At 41.1% G+C, this 19,036-nt stretch overlaps 2 protein-coding genes across 2 annotated transcripts in view; one reads left to right on the top strand and one right to left on the bottom strand.

Annotated features, from left to right (window-relative positions):
* The window catches only part of LOC137266348 (vinculin-like), a 40,776-nt gene that overhangs the window by 6,913 nt on the left and 14,827 nt on the right, over nucleotides 1-19,036 (top strand). The window contains exons 10-14 of the mRNA XM_067801834.1: nucleotides 12,283-12,391; nucleotides 16,405-16,614; nucleotides 16,803-17,000; nucleotides 17,624-17,827; nucleotides 18,564-18,761. Coding sequence (XP_067657935.1) covers nucleotides 12,283-12,391; nucleotides 16,405-16,614; nucleotides 16,803-17,000; nucleotides 17,624-17,827; nucleotides 18,564-18,761 — 919 coding nt within the window. The remainder of the gene's footprint in view (nucleotides 1-12,282; nucleotides 12,392-16,404; nucleotides 16,615-16,802; nucleotides 17,001-17,623; nucleotides 17,828-18,563; nucleotides 18,762-19,036) is intronic.
* Nucleotides 4,520-7,683, bottom strand: LOC137265864 (alpha-2 adrenergic receptor-like). The gene is made up of 2 exons (XM_067801326.1): nucleotides 7,418-7,683; nucleotides 4,520-5,974 (listed from the first exon to the last, which is right to left on the bottom strand). Exon 2 carries the CDS (start codon nucleotides 5,951-5,953, stop codon nucleotides 4,700-4,702), a length of 1,254 nt encoding a protein of 417 aa, XP_067657427.1. The 5' UTR covers nucleotides 5,954-5,974; nucleotides 7,418-7,683; the 3' UTR covers nucleotides 4,520-4,699.

Raw genomic sequence — 19,036 nt, 5'->3', positions numbered from 1 at the left:
TAGTCCTAAACAGGTCAGTTTGTCTTCAGTGGTGCTGGCTGTTGATAAGACTGTGCTTAGTTCCAAACAGGACATTTTGTCTGCAGTTGTGACTGTTGAGGGCAACCATTTTTAATTCCAAACAGGTCTGTTTGTTTGCTGTTGTCATGGATGTTGATGAAGGCTGTGCTTGTTCAGGTCAGTTTGTCAACAGTTGTGTTTAATGTTGATGGAGGCAGTTTTATGTTTCAGTCCATCACGATCATAGAATGTAAGGAACATAGCTGTAGTCATGGTGATCAGAAATGGACTTTCCTTCACTGTTATGTACATACTTTCATATAACATTCTTGGGTAGGACTTAATTTTTAAAACTTATCCTATCTCATGTCTTGTACTGTCTCTCTTATGTTCAACAGATGAGTGGAAACGAACGATAAACAAAGTTTTTTGCCTCTCTTATACCATTCACCCAAACACCCACCTACTGTTCCCTTATCTAGACACTCTGGTAGCTTTCGAGAAGCTTGTACAGTGCCCTTTGGTTGATCATGTGTTTCGTTTGTGTAGTCATTCTCTTTCTTGTAACACTGGAGCATGGATGTGCAGTAAATTGAAGCAATAAAAGTCACTATTGAATCCCAGAAAACAACTACGGGTAAAGAATTTCTCATGGAAAAGGATTGTTTTCCATCAGTGGAAGAAGATTTTTCTACATCTGATCTGCAGTCTGCCTGCATAGACAGTATTGGTTTGGAAATCCAGATGTAGTCATTATCAGGACATCAATGAGAAGTTTGCCAACTATAGGAATGTGGGGTCCTGGTGCCTCGCAGACCAGAACTCCAGGCATGGAACATGGGCCGTCATCTTCAAAGAGATTGAGGAAAGATGGAACAGACAATGTTTTAGATGCTCCATAAGACTCTTACCTCAGTGAGAATCTACGATGGCTTTTGTCTCTCATTGGATGCTGACACTTCACCAAATGTTAAATGAGCAGCTGCTTCTCGAGTAGTGGTCATACAATGTTCGCTTAACCTGCGGGATCCGTTGACGAACTCTTTGGATGTGACAATCCCTTCAGCAAATCTTTGAGATATATTTGTACGTCTATCAGCCATACATTCAAAAATCCAGCCTCCATTGATAGTGATGGCGCAGCCTTCAACTATATCCGTATCGAGATCCTACAATCTTACTTTGGGGAACCCCCTTTTTCTGGATCCTCGGTCGAAAAACGTTATCAACACTGGCGCCTCCCTTGCCTCTCCCAAACCAGCCATTAGGTTTGTTGTACATAGCTATGTCAGCAATCCCTCCAGATTTAGATGCGGCAATCACTGCAGGGCTATGACATTTAGACATCAGGCTTCTAGTGATTGCAGACCACTAGTTCATTGCAGCCAACTCTACTAGTGTCTTGGGATCACTCCTAAGACACTCAGTTGCATCCCTATCTGGACTTCAGCATGATGATGGAGGATATGTCAGAGATCTGGAGACAGATGCAGTGATCTGAGGAGCTATCTGACATTAGGCCTTAAGCCATACCTCAAAAACTCACCAAGCACTTTAGCTTAGGTTCATCAAACCACCACACAGCCCCCTACATACTCCCAAGGCCTGTCGACTCCAGAGGGAAGTATGGATTATGTTCACTCGACACATATAATGGTTTGGATCAATTCCAAGTGTCACCGGCAATGAAAACATTCGATCTATCCCTAACCTGTTGCTTTTGGTCCCCGCTTAATCTTCAGTTGTTACCCCATCTACATCCACTGTACACGTGTCCCATATCACACCTTGCATGTCTGGTCTATTCCAAATTGAAAACAGCAGCATGGTGATCAATAATTACTTCCACAAGTAAGTTTGAAAGTTTGAAGTTGAGAGTTATTCTTCTTGTAGGTCAAGGGCGAGTCTATAGTAATGTGCCTTAGGTGATTTTTCAACTCTTATATAATAGTATAAATTGGTTTAGTTGTAAACTATGTAACTGACCGCATTGTGTCCATTTTTAAGTGACACAAATAAGTGTTTGAGCGTCCAAAATAAAGTCCTAGTATTTTGTAAATGTTTTGTCTAAGTCATTGCATATCATGTTCTGGTCGATTCCATATGGATTCCTGGAAAAACGCCCCATCACAACTCTGTGTTCTTGCACATAAAAGTGTCCAGATTTCAAAATCGTGTCAGTCATGCTAGAGGGGAGACACAGGTTTTCCTTTAAATGACATTTTCAGGCCTTAAATCAACAGCTAAAGGACAACACAAATGAAAACTGAATACCTTTATCACCTAAAATTCTAGTGGATTTTGAAGCATTCCACTCCCAAGTTGCTGTTCACATCCTTGATCAAACTTCAGTGAAGGAGCTAGGTTCATTTGATGTTGCTCGGATATGAACATTAAAACAGTTGTAGCGTGAGTCATGTTCCATTTCATCTTTATATGTGACTGCTGAGGGGCTGCACAGATTAGAGTCACTAGACTCACTGGGGCTTTCTGGAAATCAGGCAAGGCAGAGGAAACCAGATTACCTTCACATTTGTCTGCTGACAAATGAACACATTACTCGGGGGCACCCACTCCCAGGGAGTTTTTGTGTTGATAAAGCCAAGGGGTTTTGAAGAAGCAACTCATCACAAGTATAGGAGTTATGCAGTCAATCTGGAGATTGCACTCAGGCCTCCTTGTGCATCATCATCATCATCATCATCATCACATCACCACAGTTGTCATCCACTTATAGTCACAGGGAAAGCTGTGACCCACTGCAGGACCATGGGATAAGTGCATGACAAGCAACAGAATAAGTTTTAAAAATTTAACTACAAATTGTATATTTATAGTACTTATCCATTCTCTCATGTTAGATTCCTGCCCTGCCAATCCCATGACACAGATTATGACCACTGCTGCAGAAAGAAAAGGACTACAAAGAGAGATCACACAATCAACCCGAGGGCTTGCTGCAAGCTTCTCAGAAGCTACCACAGTGTCTGAATAATGGAGCAGTATGGATGTGTCTCGGTGACTGGTGCAAGGGAGGCCAAAAACTTTGTTTACAGATTGTTTCCACTCAGCTGTCGATGTGAGAGGACAAGATGTTAGGTCTATGACTATTATAAATAAACAATTTATGGTTGCAATTTTAAGTGTCTGTATTCCAGTAAGTCACTTTTTGAGGACAACAAATGTAAAAATATTCAGGGGATGCCTGACAGTTGTAAGGATTGAAATCCTAGTTTCATAATCAGCTTCCAAATCAATTATTTGGGGGTCATGGCCATAAGGTATTGTGAAGAAGTGCATGACAAAGGTTTATCAATGGCTGTCTACTTACAATTGTGTGATGATTACAGCACTGCTTATTCTGCAAGAATCAGACATCACTCAAGAGCAAATCATTAAAAAATGTCACATTACCTACACTGAGTGTGTGGAATTACCTTTGATCTTGATAACTTTGTAAATAAAATGTCAGTTAATTTTTGGACCACTGCAATGGAGAAACAGTTTCAACTTCTTTGGTGGAAAAACATCTTTACCCAAGTGGCCTTTTTGTGCACAGTTATTCAAAAGAGATTTGAAAAGATTGACAAGTTTTTTAGCCTTGGTTGCCTAGTCTTGTGGAATCTACTCTATAGAGTGTTGGAATGTCCCATAACTGGGAGTTGTGCAGGCAGCTTGTTTGACCCATTTGTTTTCTAGGAATTAAGCAATCTGGTCCCCCAGTAAATAGATTCTGCTGAATGCACAGGTTCTCACAGACCATAACTTTTGATTTTCAAGTTGCAGAAAATCAGTAATGGCGTCCCTTGCTGCTGTCGTACTGGTAAAAATGGAATGTGTTAACACTGTTCATATCTGGTGACGACAATCCAGTGGCTGGAGTTGTGAGCTACAATCCCAGTCTTTGGAGTACTTTGATGCGGTGTCAGTGTTGATTCTAGTGAAACTTACTGGGGACTGACAATACTCACAGAATTACAAGCTCCTCTTCATCTGTTTTAAGTAACAGAATCTGATACACCAATTCGACAGTCAGAGTTTTAGCGGAGACAGTGATTGAGTGTGTATTGTTATTGCATACAGGAAAACTTGTGCACAAAGTAAGCATGTTTGTATTCATCGATGATTGAGCAAGCAACAAATTAATATTGTTCCTTGAGGATGTATTTTGAGATTAGATTCCTTGTCAAGTAGCTGTAAAGCATATTCAATGTTCAGTAAGAACTCCCTCATTCTGGTCAAGTCTCTGTACAATCAGTATAAGTGCATTGTTTATTACAAAGGTCTCTGTGTAAATGTCTGTGATTTGAAGTCAATTATAGTAATTACATACAAAATGTCTATAGGACACAGACGTGCACGACTGGGCTTTCGTGATGGAAAAACCACTGCTTACAAAGACTTTATACAGTTTGTGTAGTTTAGATCACATGTGCTGCAGATGTGTATATACTGAACAGCTAAAAAAAACATAATTTTGGGGGGCAAGTTTTTAAATAGAGGACATAAACATGAATACTAGCTTTTATGAGATTTATTTTTTTCAAAACTTTCTTTGCTGTTCAGTATATGTGCTCCAACCAGTCCAAAACAGTTCAGTGTCAGCTACATGGTCATTGGTGATCCGGGTACTGAGACGGGTACCCAGGTCCAATTCATTATCTACCTGTCCTGGGTATCCAGTTTAACCATCCTAGCCCTACTTCTTGCATAATATCAGTTTGACGTAGGCTTGTCTGAAGTCTCTATTGAGCACACCGTATAACATCCATGTGATTGTGGAGAAGGAGAGCGCTAGCGTGAAGAACGTCAGCCACACATCAGGAGACACAAAGATGGCCGCATGTAGAATATGAACCATGCACATTGGCAGATACAACACACAGAACAGCGTAAACACCAGGAACAGATGTAGAGTAAGTCTCACTTCCTGTTGAAACTTGGCTGCAGCCAGTCGACATTTCTGTGGCTTGGACGTGACAGTTATGACAACCTGAGCTTGTCCAGTGAGATTCGTACAGACTGTCCTGCTGGCCTGGGTCGTTGAGATTTGAAGTTCATTCACTCTTTGTTGAGAACTCTTCCTTGAATCTGATCGTTTGTACTGTTTCTTTTTACTGGAGATTTTGTCTGCTATACTTTGCTTTACGTCTGTGATTGTGGTGGTTGTCGTACAGCAGACACCGGTGCTGGTAGAGGGCTGTGGGAAGTTATTCATTTCAGACGGAATATCACTGCAGCTTGACATGGGATCCTCGCTCTGAGCACTTTTGGCCATTGTGGCCATAACCTTCAGCCGGCTCTGTCGTACTTTTCGTAAAATCAATGAATAAGATATTAAAATGAAGACAGTTGTTAGGATTGCAGGAGCACTAATTGCTATGATGACATACCAGTAAGCATCTTCAGTTGCCAGGAAGAAGCAATCCAAAATGTATTCATGGTATCCAACATACGGCAAACAGCTGAATGAGATCATGGCTGGAATTGCCCACAGTAAGACAATAATTATGACAACATTGCGAGTCTGTTCGGGCTGGGATGAAGAAGCCTGTTGTCGATTTACCACTAGAAACCGGTTCAGGGCAATTGCATTTGAGTTTGCTAACATGGCTAGAGTCAGCATAAAGTTCATATATCCTTCAAACTCACACAGAGTTATATTTGAGTTGACTTTGCCGACATAGACGATGTTGAATATATGGAAGGGTATAATGACGAGACAGACAAGGAGTCCTACCACGCTGAGATTGGCGATGAGCAGATACGTCAGTCGTCTAAGCTTGCTTGTCTTGACCACACTGAGAATGACCAGGACATTACCCACAGTTCCCAGCACGGCCATGAGGGATAGGTATGTGATGGTGACTATTCGAGCTGTGGTTGTGTGGAGGTTCACAATGTCTAGGCTGTCGGGAACAAAGTCGGAGTAATTGGATGTGTTGGCAGACATGGTTCGCACTGGTCACATACTCTGGAGTAGAAATTACAATGTCAGAATATTGCTGGAAATAAGATAATGTGTTATCATATTAAAATACATAAGATTATGTTTCATTGGTCGGAATAATGACTTTCAGTTCTTACTGATATTCATTTCATTGAAGATGAATGCACACAGGGCAGAAGATAATGCAAGTGAAATATAAAACATTTAAATTATGAGATTTAAGTTATTTTGATAGTTTGGGTGACTTCCCATAGAATGGACATAGTGATATAGAATTCATACTTTAAACAAAATATGTCTGTTAGGTATCTGGTTATTTCTATTACATTAATTTAAGTGGTAATGGGATAATTGGGTAATGGGATAATAGGAGTAATGGGATAATACAATAATGGGGATATTGGGATAATAGGATAATAATGGTAATGGGATAAAAGTGGTATTGTGATAATAGGATAAAAGTGGTAAAGTGATAGTAGGATAATGGTAATAGTGGTAATGTGATAATAGGATAAAAGTGGTAAAGTGATAGTAGGATAATGGTAATAGTGGTAATGTGATAATAGGATAATACGATAATAGGGATAATGGGTTAGCCTAGAGGTTAAGATTTTCTACTTCTATCCAAAGGTACATGTTCAATTCTCCATTAATATAGATGATGTACTCCTAAAGGTCACAAAGCCATACTCATTCAGTACCCAAAAGAAGTTAAAGGTCATTGTGTTTTTATACATTACTGAAATTATTCCAAGGACTGATTAACTTTAATAACAGGAAAGAATCTGGTATTCTCTAACTTCTTTTGAGAGGTATTTTTGTTGGTATTTTGTTGTGTTTAGCGGTGGTAATACAGGGAAATGGTGGTGCGTTCATAAGGTGTCTGTACTTGAAACATTTGTTAATGTTTACACTTCCTTTTCAAACTGAAAGGTCAGGTTCCCCTACTGTTTGTGAAGAGTATATGTATGTCAGTGTTTCATAACTGTGGTTTACTTTAGATATGAGCAGCTAGGTGAGATATTTCATTGTCTGTTTTCTTGGCATGAATACAGGTTACCATTATAATCTGTTGAATACCTTGCACATGTAATACATTTCTATTTAACAAACACTGCTTGAAGACTGTTTAGAAAAATCAGCTAGCGTGAATTTCTGTTTAATTTCATTTCTCTGGAATACTCTGGAATTTAGCACACTTGATCATATTGATTAAGATAGTGTTTTCTAGTAAGTCAGATGAATCAATTGATGATTTTCAATTTCAGTTGGTACTTAGAAGCATCCTCAATATTTTCTACCATTCAGTGCATCATATCAAATAAGATTTTATTGAAACTTTATCATTTATCATATCATTTATGTTTCCCACCACTATGAAATGAGTGACATCCGAGAATGCTGGAGGCTGTAGCAGTAGACTAGAGGATAGAGTGATAAGATTCAATAATATCACCTTCCACTCACCTCGTTAATTATGGTTAAGATGATTATTTTGTCCTCTCTGCTGCAGTAAGCTCCTTTGATGTCAGTAGACATTGTGTGCTGCCAGGTCTGTAATCAATACCAGGTGGAGTGACCGAAACAGATTGCTGCATATCTTTTTCTGATCACTTGTGCTACCTGCCATCCCACTCATATCATTTTTTTCAACTTCATGGCTCGCTCTCAGAAGAGCTTGTAACACTTTTGTCTTTTTATGACATAGCTTGTATATCCCTCGAAACTATGACCATTAGAGGTCACCTTAGCATGTAGTGATCTTACTTTTTCATTATCTTCAAAACAGGATTGACAGGGATTAGCAGTGATGATTTATGACATCTTGGTTCCTTCTGTTGTTGGTACTGATTGAGTACACCAGAGGCAAATGTTTTTAGAAAAGTTGGTTCATGATATATCCAACTTCTCCATTGGTTGTATCGTCACTCTGTGGTACAATGATCACGCCCAGAAATCCTCTTTTCCATACCATATCCATAATTGTCACCACACATTCATTCAACTTTTCTTTGAGATCGTACGCATCAGAAACTCAGTATTTGTGCCTGTTCACAATACTCACATGATGTATGAATGACAGAAGATAGATTTTTCCGAAAAGGTAACCATAGCAACCAATCCTGTTGAGGTGTTGAGGGCCAGATATGTTTCTATTACTGAGTGAGCAACATCCATGACGTCAACAGACACATCTTCATGACAGACATTGAATATATCCCAGAAACTAAGGCTTGGCCTGTCAATGTGACACCTGTACACCATACACCTGTAATGAATCTATCCCAGAGACAGGGCTGGTTCTGTCAATGTGGCACCTGTACACCATACACCTGTAAGGAATCTATCTCAGAGACCAGGGCTTGCTCTGTCAGTGTGGCAGCTGTACACCGTACACCTGTAATGAATCTGTCTCAAAGACCAGGGCTTGATCTGTCGGTGTGGCAGCTGTACACCGTACACCTGTAATGAATCTATCTCAGAGAAAACGGTTCTTGATCTGTCAATGTGGCACCTGTACACTGTACACCTATAACAAGTCTATCCCAAAAGACCTGGTCTTGATCTGTCAATGTGGCACCTGTACACCATACACCTGTAACGAATCTGGCTCTCCCCTTGTCATGTTTGGCCGTTTGTGGTGTATGATGGTTAGCGTGTCCAATCATCCTCCATTCTCCATGGTTTTAAGAGGATAACAAAGTAAGAGGGTTATACCTGGCTCAACTTTCAGGTGTAATACCTCTCTCCAGGGAATTATTGCATGCATTGCTTTCAGGGAAAACAAAGTTGCCATTTGTCATGGAAATAGGATGTTGTCCTGTAGTCAACATTCTGTTAGTTTATCAGAATCTTTCTGGCAGATGTACAATTTTGATCTTTTTACCTGAAATATTGCCACAAAAGTATTGCAAATGAACTTTTGAACACTTACATCTATACAAATGTGTGTGGTCCTTGCATGTGATTGGTCACATGTGGAAATCACAAGGGTTATAGCACTTTATTATTCATCATGTGGAGGTTAGAATCTATTACACCTGTATAGGTACACCTGTACACATCTGTTTCCAATGGATACCAGATGGTACATGATTGCCTCACACACTAATTATGGACAGTTAATTGCACATCATACTCATGGTATTGGCAATCAGGTTTAACTCAATTATCTGTTTTCCTATGTATTTGATCCAACCCATTCACTGGTTATTTTGATGGGTTGTTGATAATTGATGAATTTTCCATGAATGCACCGTATTCACCACAGTGAACATCCTAAGCATTTGAAAATTCATATGGTGTGGAGTGAGCAGTTATTAAAATGAGTTAAATGCATTTTCAGATATCAATATGTAGTGAACATACGACCATGAAACTAGAGTGTCAGTAATAGTTCCAAATCAATTCTTAGCTGCTATTTACTGTACCATATTTTTATATACACAAGCAAGTGTTGAAGGCTATTGTAAAGTTTACTTATATATTGATCTATTTAACAGTTTTGGCTCTCTTTCCTCTTCTTTTTCTCCTTTCTCCACTTACATTCACCCTCTTCTTCAAACACCTTCCCTCAGTGTCTTCTTCTGCTCTTACTATCTTCTTCCACCTTTTCCTCATCCATTTCCTCTTACATCTTTTCTTCCTCCACCTCTTTTTTCTTCCTCTACTTCCTTTTCTTCCTTCCTTTCTACTTCTTTGAGTGGCATTTTACAATCTGAAAGTCAGATATGGCCTGTTAGGCATACCAAACCATATTTCTGTATGTATGTTTTGATATTTGTACTTGTATTTGATGTAATATGTTTACATATATTATTTATAGTCCAAAAGATGACACATGCTTCATTTAAATTTTGTATCATGTTATTGTAGCAAGGTGTGGTATCATCCCACAGATGACATCCTTACCTTGTCAGTGTAGCAAGGTGTGGTATCATCCCACAGATGACATCCTTACCATGTCAGTGTAGCAGGGGGTGGAGTCATCCCACAGATGACATCCTTACCTTGTCAGTGTAGCAGGGGGTGGAGTCATCCCACAGATGACATCCTTACCATGTCAGTGTAGCAGGGCATGGAGTCATCCCACAGATGACATCCTTACCTTGTCAGTGTAGCAGGGAGTGGAGTCATCCCACAGATGACATGCTTACCTTGTCAGTGTAGCAGGGAGTGGAGTCATCCCACAGATGACATCCTTACCTTGTCAGTGTAGCAGGGAGTGGAGTCATCCCACAGATGACATCCTTACCTTGTCAGTGTAGCAGGGGGTGGAGTCATCCCACAGATGACATCCTTACCTTGTCAGTGTAGCAGGGGATGGAGTCATCCCACAGATGACATCCTTACCTTGTCAGTGTAGCAGGGGGTGGAGTCATCCCACAGATGACATCCTTACCTTGTCAGTGTAGCAGGGGGTGGAGTCATCCCACAGATGACATCCTTACCTTGTCAGTGTAGCAGGGAGTGGAGTCATCCCACAGATGACATCCTTACCTTGTCAGTGTAGCAAGGGGTGGAGTCATCCCACAGATGACATCCTTACCTTGTCAGTGTAGCAAGGGGTGGAGTCATCCCACAGATGACATCCTTACCTTGTCAGTGTAGCAGGGCATGGAGTCATCCCACAGATGACATCCTTACCTTGTCAGTGTAGCAGGGGGTGGAGTCATCCCACAGATGACATCCTTACCTTGTCAGTGTAGCAGGGGGTGGAGTCATCCCACAGATGACATCCTTACCTTGTCAGTGTAGCAGGGAGTGGAGTCATCCCACAGATGACATCCTTACCTTGTCAGTGTAGCAAGGGGTGGAGTCATCCCACAGATGACATCCTTACCTTGTCAGTGTAGCAAGGGGTGGAGTCATCCCACAGATGACATCCTTACCTTGTCAGTGTAGCAGGGCATGGAGTCATCCCACAGATGACATCCTTACCTTGTCAGTGTAGCAAGGGGTGGAGTCATCCCACAGATGACATCCTTACCTTGTCAGTGTAGCAAGGGGTGGAGTCATCCCACAGATGACATCCTTACCTTGTCAGTGTAGCAGGGCATGGAGTCATCCCACAGATGACATCCTTACCTTGTCAGTGTAGCAGGGGGTGGAGTCATCCCACAGATGACATCCTTACCTTGTCAGTGTAGCAGGGGGTGGAGTCATCCCACAGATGACATCCTTACCTTGTCAGTGTAGCAGGGGGTGGAGTCATCCCACAGATGACATCCTTACCATGTCAGTGTAGCAGGGGGTGGAGTCATCCCACAGATGACATCCTTACCTTGTCAGTGTAGCAGGGGGTGGAGTCATCCCACAGATGACATCCTTACCATGTCAGTGTAGCAGGGGGTGGAGTCATCCCACAGATGACATCCTTACCTTGTCAGTGTAGCAGGGGGTGGAGTCATCCCACAGATGACATCCTTACCTTGTCAGTGTGGCAAGGGGTGGAGTCATCCCACAGATGACATCCTTACCTTGTCAGTGTAGCAGGGGGTGGAGTCATCCCACAGATGACATCCTTACCTTGTCAGTGTAGCAGGGGGTGGAGTCATCCCACAGATGACATCCTTACCTTGTCAGTGTAGCAGGGAGTGGAGTCATCCCACAGATGACATCCTTACCTTGTCAGTGTAGCAGGGAGTGGAGTCATCCCACAGATGACATCCTTACCTTGTCAGTGTAGCAGGGGGTGGAGTCATCCCACAGATGACATCCTTACCATGTCAGTTTGCTGACGGGGTTAACCTCTTTGGTCATGTGTTTGGACAAGGTGTTCGACTTTGGATCGGAAGGTCCATCATTTGAATCCCAGCATGGGAAATGTAATAACTGAACAAAAATCATTCCCTCTACTTGGAAAGGCCATGTGAGATTAGTTAAACTAAACTAACAAACAAGTCAGCCATGCCTCATAATCCTCTTACTCCTTAGACAAACAAAAAGAGAATGCCACGAGAATGCCATGTGTGTGTGTTGCACATGTAAAAGTGAAATTTTGCTATGCATGCTTGATGGTTACCTGGCTGTTCTACCATCAAGAGCCATCTCCCCATCATAAAAAAATATTGAAAAGTGCCAACGATTTAATGATCAAACTCACTTACTGAATTTCATCTGTAATGTTTACTGATCATTTTCTGCATATTTGAATTGCAGAAATTCAAACATCTCATTGGTGTAAATCCACTGGTTTTGAATGGTCACAAATTGAGCATTAAAAAGATGGTGTCATATTGCTGAAAGTATTTTTTTCCAGAATTAGCATACTAACAGTGGCACAGTGACATCAGATGTTCGTCAGATAAGTGCTTTTGCTGTTGTTTCAGAATAGTGTGAATGCAAGCGTGAACAGCCTGGTTGCAGACTTCAGCAATCATGCAGACAGCATCTACCAAGTAGCCAGCCTCGCTGCAGCCAGCTCATCCGACAGTAAACGTATGTAGGCCATGTCTGTCTCACCTGTAGGTGTATCAGGGCAAGATGAAACAGCAAGTGTAGATAATCCACAACTGCCTCACCAGTAGCCGTATCAGGGCAAGGTGCAACAGCAAGTGTAGATAATCCACACCTGTCTCACCTTTAGGTGTATCAGGGCAAGGTGCAGCAGCAAGTATAGATAATCCACACCTGCCTCACCAGTAGCCGTATCAGGGCAAGGTGCAACAGCAAGTGTAGATAATCCACACCTGTCTCACCTTTAGGTGTATCAGGGCAAGGTGCAGCAGCAAGTATAGATAATCCACACCTGTCTCACCTTTAGGTGTATCAGGGCAAGGTGCAGCAGCAAGTATAGATAATCCACACCTGTCTTACCTTTAGGTGTATCAGGGCAAGGTGCAGCAGCAAGTATAGATAATCCACACCTGTCTCACCTTTAGGTGTATCAGGGCAAGGTGCAGCAGCAAGTATAGATAATCCACACCTGTCTCACCTTTAGGTGTATCAGGGCAAGGTGCAGCAGCAAGTATAGATAATCCACACCTGTCTTACATGTAGCTAGGTAAACCTCAATGTCAGAGTGCAAAATCGCTTTGCAGTTGCATCCCTTCTTTTAACTGATCATGGATTTGTGTTGAACCTGGCCTGTTATTATGATCCTTGTCCAGTACCATGCCTGTGTCAAAATATTTCACAATGAGTTCAGGTGGTGGGGTACCCCAATTTTTAGAGCATTCACTCAAAATGCAAGTGCCAAGGTTTTATCCCCACATGGGTACAATGTGTGAAGCCCATTTCTGGTTTCCCCACCCTGATAATGCTGGAATAATACTACAAGTGGCATAAAACTCACTCACTCACATTGAGCTCAAACTAACATTCCACATTATGCAGATGTCAGAGATGATTTTTTGCCATAAACTTGTGTGTGATTGATATTGAACATGACCATGCATTTTAACCTTAACTTTTCTAATGAGTCAGTGTTTTTGAAAAAAAATATTTGATATATTTTTATAAAGACTGTAACCGTCATTTCAAAGCAACATGGAATATGATATCTGTAAGATAGCACGAAATGCCAATAATTTGACCTCCTAAAGTTGATATAATGTTCATGTTGACCTGTAGGGTCAGTTCACCAACTGGCTTCATTCATGACCTCATCACTGTCAGAAGTTGGTCATCGTATACAGCTAGATAACACATACATTCAACAGACGAGTCAACATCTCTTGATCGTATTTGTAGTGTAGTGTAGTGATATGAGAGTATTTAAAGAGTATAGAGTCAGGGTTATATGGGAATGTCTGATAGGGCCTCTGCCATTGTTATATTGAAGTGTTTGATTGGACCAGTATAAGTGTCATATAGGAATGTTTCATGGGGCAAGTTTAAGTGTCATATTGAAGTGTTTTATGTGGCCATTGTCAGTGTTATATTGAAGTGTTTTATGGGCCTAGCACAACTTAAGTGTTATAACGAAGTGTTTTATGTGTCAGTGTTATATTGAAGTGTTTGATGTGCAAGCTGTCAGTGATACATTGAAGTGTTTGATGTGGCCACTGTCAGCAGTATATTGAAGTGTTTGATGTGGCCACTGTCAGTGTTATATTGAGGTGTTTGATGGAGCTAGTATAAGTGTTGCAATGAAGTGTTTGATGTGGCCACTTTCAGTGTTATATTTAAGTGTTTGATTGGGGCTGGATAAGTGTTATAATGAAGAGTTTTATGTGGCCAGTGTTTTGTTGAAGTGTTTGATGGGTCCAGTATAAGTACCATATTGAAGTGTTAGATGCGGCTGCTGTCAGTGTTATAATGAAGTGTTAGATGTGGCTGCTGTCAGTGTTATAATGAAGTGTTTTATGTTGCCACTATCAGTGTGATATTGAAGTATCTGATGGGTCCAGTATAAGTGTTATACTGAAGTCTTCGATGAGGCCAGTGTCAGTGTTAGGTAGCATCCTTGATTGAAATTGGTGGTCAAGCACAGGAATCTTGCAATATTCACTTGTTTGTCTAGTCACATCCTAGGTTTGATCACAGTTTGTATGAGCCCCAGATTCAGCCTGAGGTTCATTTTCGGGGTAAATGATTAAAGAGCCTTGTCACTACTGGTTTTCTGGTATCAAGATAAAGTTGATGTGCCAGTTTGTCTTACCTCACACATAAATGTCTTTTTCTGACTGTCTGAGCTCTCTTCTATTCTTTTCAGTGTAACCTGCTTACAGGCGAATCCTGCTAGGAATGCGAACTCATCTGGTACTTCATGGTAGTAATATTGAATCACGTATGACCTACGGAAATTACTGATGCTTTGAAATGCGAATGGATGGAAGAGAGATAACTCTAATTGTCTTACCTCACACATGATTGTCGCTTTCTGATTGGCTAAGCGCTATTCTATTATTTCCAATGTACCCTGCTTACAGGCGATGTATTATTTTCAGTGTACACCGAACTCTTCTGGTTATTCATGGTAGTACTTCTTTGTCTCGAATAACATTGAATCACGCATGAAGCACGGAAATTACCGATGTTTTGTGATTTAAAATCGATGGAAGGGAGATAACTCTAAATCTGTTTACCTTGAGTCATCTGCAAAATGGCGATTCGCCTCCCATTCAACGGAAGTGCTTCAAACAGTTTAAAATTAAAATTCAGGTGTTTAGTAAGATAAATACGTTGTTCACTGGTCCCTCGGGGGCCATGGGCTTATGTACCCTCGAGGTTTGTTTATGTTCCCCTCGCCCTGTGAGCTTGAGGAACATAAACAAACCTCAAGGGTACATGAGCCCATGGCCCCCTCATGACCAGTGGACAACTTATACTGTGTTTTTCTTGTCATCTGCAAAATCTAGCTATGGCTACAAAAAGATTTGTTCCCATGCTTCAAACAATTCAGAATTAACAGTGAGGTGTTTGGTAAGATAAATATGTTTTTGACTTGGGTTGATGTACCCTCGATGTTTGTTTACATCGACGGGACATCAGTCCATGTCCCCCTCGTGACCAGTGGACGGCTTGTAATATAACTGAGATACATTTAAGAGAGATCTACAATGTAAAACTGTTTCAGATCATGAGTTTATCAATTTGCCTTATTTATGGTGACAAGTAAACATGAACTCATGTGCGTGCCTATAAGTTGGTAGGATTTATAGGTCAGCTACACAGGTCAGCAGACAACCAGTACAGTGGTCTCATACTGGTGGAACAATCGTTGTGCTTACGTGGGTGTATTTATCTGGAGTCCATGCATGTCTGGACTGAGGTCAGCTGGATATGTATCTGGGTTGCTGTATCTCTGTTCTGATAGTGGTGTATTTCTGGGGTACAGGTCTGAAAACTATGGCACATTCTATAGGAATAATAATAGTAATGAAAATCTATATTACTCTTTTCCATGCACAGTACCATGTTCAAATTGTTGCCCAATGAAGGGAAGTTTAGTTCCTCTTAATGTAAGAGGCAGGACTTTTCTTTTAGTGTATCACTGAAGGTTGTATAGGTTTAGACATACAGAGCTCAGTTTGAAGACCCTTCACTTAGTCTAACTTTGCCTAAAGTTGTTGCCTTGTTTCCTTTGTCATTCACTCTATAGCTGTCAATCTCAATTACAAAGTCATTGCATTTAGAACAAGCAATAAACTTGGTCTGTCCTTGTATATACAATTATTACCTTGTACTTGAATGTGAAATGGAGAGAATGTTTTGTTCTGCTCTCTTTGTAAATGGGATGTAAGTCCTTTGTGTGGGTCGAACTTGTATGTGTATGAGTGTTGTTCCGATACATCAGACATGACATGACCCAGGTCATACACTGCATCCATTTTAACATTGTCAACCCAGGGGAATGTCTTGGCCATTAGGACCCTTCTCTTTCAGGATGCAATGAGCCACCAGTGTGTTGTTCACATGATGAATACGGCTGCAAGTCAGTGAGAGACATGATTCCATTACTGATGCTATTCCTGCTTTCACCAACCAGATGGCTGTCTGTGTTGCAGGTGTCAGAGCTATCCGTGCCTCTGTGTACTATCTTGAAAGAGTTGACCCTGACATTGTTCCATCAATCAAGGCAGTTGCCAGGCAACCAGCAAACATGGCTGCCTTGAGAAACTTGAAGTTATTGGTAAAGGGCTGGAAAGAAGAGTTATCTGTTCTTGTAGAAGTTTTGGATGAAATAGTGGACCCAGAGCTGTTCATAGAAGTATCAGGTATTTGTATGGGACCTTTTAATCTTTCATGTACCAGCAACTGATTTAAAATCTTGGGAAAATATATAAATAAATGTTGAATAATGTCAACTCAACTCTACCCATTCTAAACAGTCAAATACCTACTTCAATAAATGAAATCAAGCAGTATCACAACCTGACACATTGCTGCCTATTCTGCCAATCAGAGTTAAAGATCAGTGAGGACATATCAGCAGTGCGTGGGTTCCTCCTGGAGGCAGACAAAGATGGCAGCACCGAGGCCATCTCTTGCGTGTTCCATCGCACAAGCCGCGTGATACAGATAGCCCAGTCGGTGGTGGATCACAACACTGATGCCATCTACAGGAACGGTCTGCTCGTCTTTGTCAGGAAGCTGCAACAAGGTGGTTATATTGTGGTCGACTTGACAATAGCTCGTATATACTTCATGGTTCATGGATTCACTGACTGAATGTTCCTCAATAACAGTTTTCAACAGATGTATCGTGCCCAAAAATATTTTGTGATTGCAAAGAGAAAAGATCAACAGCTTTAAAATGATTGGTAGAAGCTCAGTAGTAGTGATGCTGTTGATTTCAAACCAGGTTCCCTCTGGTGATCACTACTCCTAGCTCAACTGGATGTGGAAACTCAACCAGTCATAGCAGATGTCATTGATACAGACTGGTGAAAGGAACCCTCATGTGTGTTCTCATGAATGTAGTTTTTCTGGACTGGATTAAAACTAAACTATGTCTTACATGTACCACTCAAAATATGTTAAGGATGACGGGATTCTTTCATGTAACAACAGTTAATCTGTCATGCAGTGACACAGATGACACACCATTGCAGTTTATATCGGTATGACAGAATAAGGTGATCCTTTTTCGTATAGTATATTTGAGGCTTTCTTGACCCAAATTGGATTTCTTATGAGAAGTAGATTAGGTACAAAGAGACTGACAATAAAACTCCTCAGGTCAAAAAAGTTGCTTTCCTCATGCCTCTTCATGTTTTGGTCCAGCTGAATCCATCACCAAAGAGGCTCAGAGGTACCTGCTTCGGGACTTCCACAACCAGAGTCTCCAAGCAACCTTCCTGAAGCACCTGCACCTGCTGAAGGGGTTTGTGCGGCAGGTGAAGGAGGGGCTGTCAGCGGAGAACCACCCCGACATCTCCAGCCCTGAAAGGATGGATGTGTACCACAAAAAGAGGCTGAGACTCAATGGTAAGAACAGTTCCAGGGTCATCACCATGGTGATGGAGTTGAAGTAGTAACCGAGTGATCAAGGTTATTGAGTTTTCATATTTATTGAATTGAACTAAGTCAGTGAGCCTGACCTCCTGATAGCCAGGGTATGTTGCTGAAGGCCAGATTCAAACTAGATCTTCAAGGGTCATTCGCTGAGTTCATCACAGGATGGTATGTGGGGAGCATGAGTGTTATTTTAAGAGATCATCTTTGCAGAATTTCTGCTTTGGTTGATTTGGTTAACATCTATAGAGCTTGAACTATACAACCCCAGCACAATTCAACAATCTTGAAGTGAGCCTATTGACTTGTTTAGTGTATGATGTGTAATGTCTCAGTGAAGTGTAATCACTAAGTGAGGTCATTGTCTGCATTACTGACATTACGTTAGTCATTTGACTTTGTGGACACCAACAGACATAGCCCAGTTTAGAGCATTCAAGAAAATTGCTGAATAGCACATGGTTTAGCCTAGTGGTAAGAGTGTTCATCATGCTGAAGTCTTCGGTTCGATTCCTCATGTGGGTAGTTTGTGAAACCCATTTCTGGAGTCCCCCACCATGATATTGATGGCATATTGCTGAAAACAGTGTAAAATCCAACTTACTTGTTGCTGGACTTTTCTGTGTGCTGCACCAGAAAACAAACAAAAATTATGGACATGTCAAGAGATGTCCATTAAAAGTAATTTCTTTTTATTTTTTTGTTTGAGGCTCTAAAATAAACAAACCGCCCAGCAAAAGGCACAGTCATTCACATCAACTCTCTAGTTACCGTCCAAGGTCAGAGTCCAGCAAGGATCATACTTCCAGGTCTTCCAATCAGACGCAAGCATCAAAGCCAGCAAAACGTATCTCACCAGGCAGACAACAGAAACCAGTATTCTCTGTTGATGAAACGCTTGCTTCAGGTAACAACAATAGCTTGTTTTGTGGAATTCACTATGGTAACCAGATGTGGATGTTATTTGCATTGAATAACTAGTACATTTTTAGGAGTAGGAAATAAGTTTTCTATTCCTGACTGTGTCCTGGGCACACATATCTTCACTGAATTCAAACTCAGTAACAATTTACAGGCAGCTGTATGAAATTGGGTTGCAAACATGTAGCAGAATCATTTATTGGTGAAAATGTGTCCAAATACAATAGTAAATGAAACATATGTTATATTTGGGATAACAAA

The sequence above is a fragment of the Haliotis asinina genome, chromosome 15, assembly GCF_037392515.1.
Source record: "Haliotis asinina isolate JCU_RB_2024 chromosome 15, JCU_Hal_asi_v2, whole genome shotgun sequence".
NCBI classification, from domain to species: domain Eukaryota; kingdom Metazoa; phylum Mollusca; class Gastropoda; order Lepetellida; family Haliotidae; genus Haliotis; species Haliotis asinina.
This window is presented reverse-complemented; position numbering and strand designations above follow the sequence as displayed.

Coding starts and splice junctions, on each gene's coding strand:
- LOC137265864 (XM_067801326.1), bottom strand. CDS start 5,953: ATGTCTGCCAACACATCCAATTACTCCGACTTTGTTCCCGACAGCCTA.